Raw genomic sequence first — 4,259 nt, 5'->3', positions numbered from 1 at the left:
AATGTTGCCTATTGTTTGGATAGTCGTTGAGGTTGAGAATCAGTTTACCTGGACATGGTTTGTTGAACTAGTGAAGAATGATCTTGATCTTGGAGAAGGCCATCAACTATCTATCATTATTGATATGCAAAAGGTAAGACCTTTATTGTTTTACTGTTTTATTGTGTTTTTTAGTTTTGCATTTTAATTATTCTTTTTCTGTTATGTCGCTTTGTTAGGGACTAGAAATTGTTGTTCAAGATATATTGCCACTGGTTGAACACAAAATATGTGCAAAGACATGTTCTTGCAAATTGGTGTAAAAACTGGAAAGGAATTAAAAGAAGAAGAGTATTTTTGAGGATTGTTAATCCACATTTGAAGTTGAGTTGAAGGATAATATACAGGCAATAAAGAAATTAGGAAAAGAATGTTTGGATGATCTTTTATGGTTCAACTTGGATACATGGTGCAATAAGTATTTTCAAAACTATAGCAAATGTGATGTTGTGGACAACAATATGGCAGAAAGCTTTAATGCTTGGATACTGCCTGCAAGGTATAAAACAATCATCACAATGCTTGAGGAGATAAGGGTGAAGATGATGAAAAGAATTGGTGATTTGAGAGAATTCTCAAACACTTGGATCACTGATATATCTCCTATGTCTTTGAAGATTTTGCAAGAAAATATTGAAAAGTCTATGCAATGTAACTTGACTTGAAATGGAGAAAGAGGTTTTGAGATTAAACACCATGAATTTACATATACTATGGACGTTGTTAGTAGGAGTTGTAGTTGCAGATCCTGGCAGCTCAGGGGCATTCCTTGTCCTCATGGTGTTGCTGCCCTTCATTACAAGGAGTTGGAACCAATCAATTATGTGGCTAGTTGTTATAGCAAGGAAACCTACTTCAACACATATGTCCATTTTATTCAGCCAATGAATAACATGAAAATGTGGCCAACATCAAATAATCCAATTGTAAAGCCACCAAAGATCAAGAAGATGCCTGGAAGACCAAGTAAGGTTAGAAGAAAGGAAGCAAATGAAAGCAGAAAAACTGAAAAGCTTAGCAAAAGAGGTGTTGTTATGACTTGTAGCAAATGTGGTACACAAGGACACAATAAAAGAGGATGTCCTACAAGAAACCAAGCTGGTCCAAGTCAATCAACTGAACCATCTTCTCAGGCAAGAGGTACTGGTCCAAGTCAGTCAGCTGAACCATCTTCTCAGACATAGGTACTTTTATTTGTTACTTTCAAATGTAAGTTATATGTACATGTATATGTATTGATATATCAATATACAAGCTACTGAAAGAGCAACAGAAGGCAACAACAAGGGGTAGTAGTTCAACTCAATCACCTAGAGCTTCTTCACAAGCCACCACAAATAATGAAAGTGGTAGATGAAGAGGCACAAGAACTGCTACAAACACATAGATAATATATCTAATTATTCTATCGTTTATAGACAATATAAATATGATTTAATATTTTGGTTTCAAAGTACAGACTGTAAATGGTAGAAGGAGAGGTAGAGGTAGAGGAGCAGGAACAAGTAGATGAAGAGGAATGCCTCAAGAAAGAAATGTGAATGAAGGACTAGGTAGAGGAAGAGGAATGGCTCAACATAGTCAAACTAGTTCTAAAGCAACTTGCAGTGGAAGAGGCCTAGAAAGAGGGAAGAGACCAGTAGAACATGAGGACACCAGTGGAGGACAAACAAGACCTTTTAAAAGGCTAAGAATGATAGGTGTTGGCATATACCAAGCTGAAGATGGATTTACAACTCTCAAAGTAAGTTTATAATTGTCAATGCAAGCCTAAATGTCTTTTGATTTGAATATGTATTTATAATTTGACTAAGTAGCCTAGATTGCCAAGTAGAAGAGTCATCAATACTGGTACAAGAGTGACAAAGAGGCTAATGTTCACCAGTACGTGGATTCAAATGGAAGGGGAAGACAATTATTACCGGTAGCAACCTAGAAAGAATGAGGGCTGAAAAGGTTATCCAAACTACGTTTGCAGCTACTGCTAATAGCCAAAGCCAAACAAGTTCAAGTAGGAAGACTCTTGTGCCATGGAAGTAGGGCATTTTGATGTTGTCTTGTTCATTTTGACAAAAAAAAAATTAATTATGTATATTTTGGTGCTGTTTTTGGTTGGAATCAAACTCAATTTTGCGTGTAACCAAACAAAACTTGAATGATTATTGCAATGAAGTCCTCTTTTTGATCAGTTTTTTTTTTGCCCTTTCATTTGTAGTTGAACATATTTTTGAAGTTTCTCAAATGGTTACCACAATAATATAGACAACCAAATACATTAACAACTTGTTCAAATCATAATTTATTCGACAACAAAAACCAACAAAAACTTGAGCATTCAACAACTTCCATCATTCAAGTTACACACACCTACAATATGCCAATTTTGGTTGCACACACCTACAACTTTCATCCTTCACATTCTTGGTTAGACTTAAAAAAAAGAAAACACACAATAACGATCAAGACAATAAACTTCAAGTTACAAAATTTGTTCTTCTTTTTCTCCTTCATCACGACTTGGTTACTACACAACTTTCATAGCATGTCAATGCTTCTTCCAACTCCTTAATTCTCTTTTCCAATCTCAAAATAGCATACTCGGATCGTATATCAACATCTTCACGATCCCTCCATCTAAAGAAGTTGCACGCATCCTCCTAAAATACGCCAAAAACAAATTAAAGAAAAATACATAAGCAAAAGATCTCCGGAAAAGAATTAGGAAACATACACGATAGTGTGGACAAGACCAAAATCTTCGAGCTGGATTATGTTCCGACCAAGAAGTTTGCATTGATAGTAAGTCGCCACGTTTGCATCGCAATTTCACTCGCAACATCGGGTCATTCTCATCATTACAAATACGATTCAACATTGCATTTGATATTTTCAGTCAAAACCTAATCACAAAATTAAGAAGAAATTAAATCATAAAAAACTTCAAATTAACGCTTTCTACTGGAAACTAAAAGATAAAACGAATTACTACCTTATTTTCTTGGGGAAGATGATGAATTCGTCAAACAGAGAGCATCAACGTTGATCTTGCTATGACAAAAAAATAGGAAATCGAAAAATTAGGGCTACCAATGGCTATTTTGGGTTTAAATTTGGGGAAGATGATATAAAGTGATTAAATAATTAATAATAAAGAAAGAAAATGACACGTGGCACTTTTAAACTTGTTAATGGCGGTGAAAACACTGCATGACACGCCTCATGTGCGTGGTAACAACTCAGATGAGGAAATGGGTCATTTTGACCCATTTACAAAGATATTAAAAACTTCTGTGGGGTGATAGGACACTGCTAAAGTTAAGGTGTCTTTATGCAAATACGGGACAACTTTAATTGTGACTTTATGTCTTTTCTCTTTAGAAATCAATGTAATTAATATAGGCATAAATTATAAGAAAATTTATATATTATTTAATGCAAAATAAAAAATGAAAATTTAGATCTGTCATTACTTGCTTGGCAAAGATCCATTCTAGGGAATAATAGGCTTAAAAAAGATTATTATTTCTTCAAAATATACCATGAATAAGATCTAACTTAGTTCCAAAGTAATTAACTCTAACATATCTACAAAAGTAAATAAATATACACTTATGGGTTGTTTGGTAGCTATTTAATGTTAAACAAGTATTAATAATGTAGGAATTAATTAAGGAAAAGAACACATGTATTCAAAAAGAGAAACTATTTACAAGTGACAACCCTTTACTTCCATACTCATGTTTTTAACTATTAATAATGTATACCATCAAGGATAAAGAAACAATGACTCAGTGAATAGAACAAAAGCACAGTCGCGTAAATAGTTTGAGCCATTGGTCCAATAAGAGTAAACATATTGGATTGAATCCAATTTGAATAAATACTTTATCTAATAAATAATTTTCCCAACTAATATGTGTAATTCTATGCACTATTTCATGTAAACATTAATTAAGTAAGAATTATTTCATTTTTTATTTTGCATTAAATAATATATAAATTTCCTTATAATTTATATCTATATTAATTACACTGATTTTTAAATAGTCAATAAAACATCATATTAATTTTATACATTAATAACCTATTTCCAATTTATCAATTAAATATCATATAAATTATATAAAAAAATTAATATATGAATAGCTCTCATTCGATTATCAAACGTCCCTTGCAATAATATATTAGTAAAATATACTTTTAACAAAAATATTACTTAT

General features: G+C 32.6%; 1 protein-coding gene across 1 annotated transcript; it reads left to right on the top strand.

Annotated features, from left to right (window-relative positions):
- The first annotated feature begins 752 nt into the window (after window positions 1-752).
- On the top strand, window positions 753-1,223 carry LOC107058505 (uncharacterized). Its single transcript, XM_015304302.1, has one exon. It carries the CDS (start codon window positions 753-755, stop codon window positions 1,221-1,223), a length of 471 nt encoding a protein of 156 aa, XP_015159788.1.
- Window positions 1,224-4,259: the final 3,036 nt, after the last annotated feature.

Source organism: Solanum tuberosum, unplaced genomic scaffold (genome assembly GCF_000226075.1).
Source record: "Solanum tuberosum cultivar DM 1-3 516 R44 unplaced genomic scaffold, SolTub_3.0 scf00534, whole genome shotgun sequence".
NCBI classification, from domain to species: Eukaryota; Viridiplantae; Streptophyta; class Magnoliopsida; order Solanales; family Solanaceae; genus Solanum; species Solanum tuberosum.
This window is presented reverse-complemented; position numbering and strand designations above follow the sequence as displayed.

Coding starts and splice junctions, on each gene's coding strand:
- LOC107058505 (XM_015304302.1), top strand. CDS start 753: ATGGACGTTGTTAGTAGGAGTTGTAGTTGCAGATCCTGGCAGCTCAGG.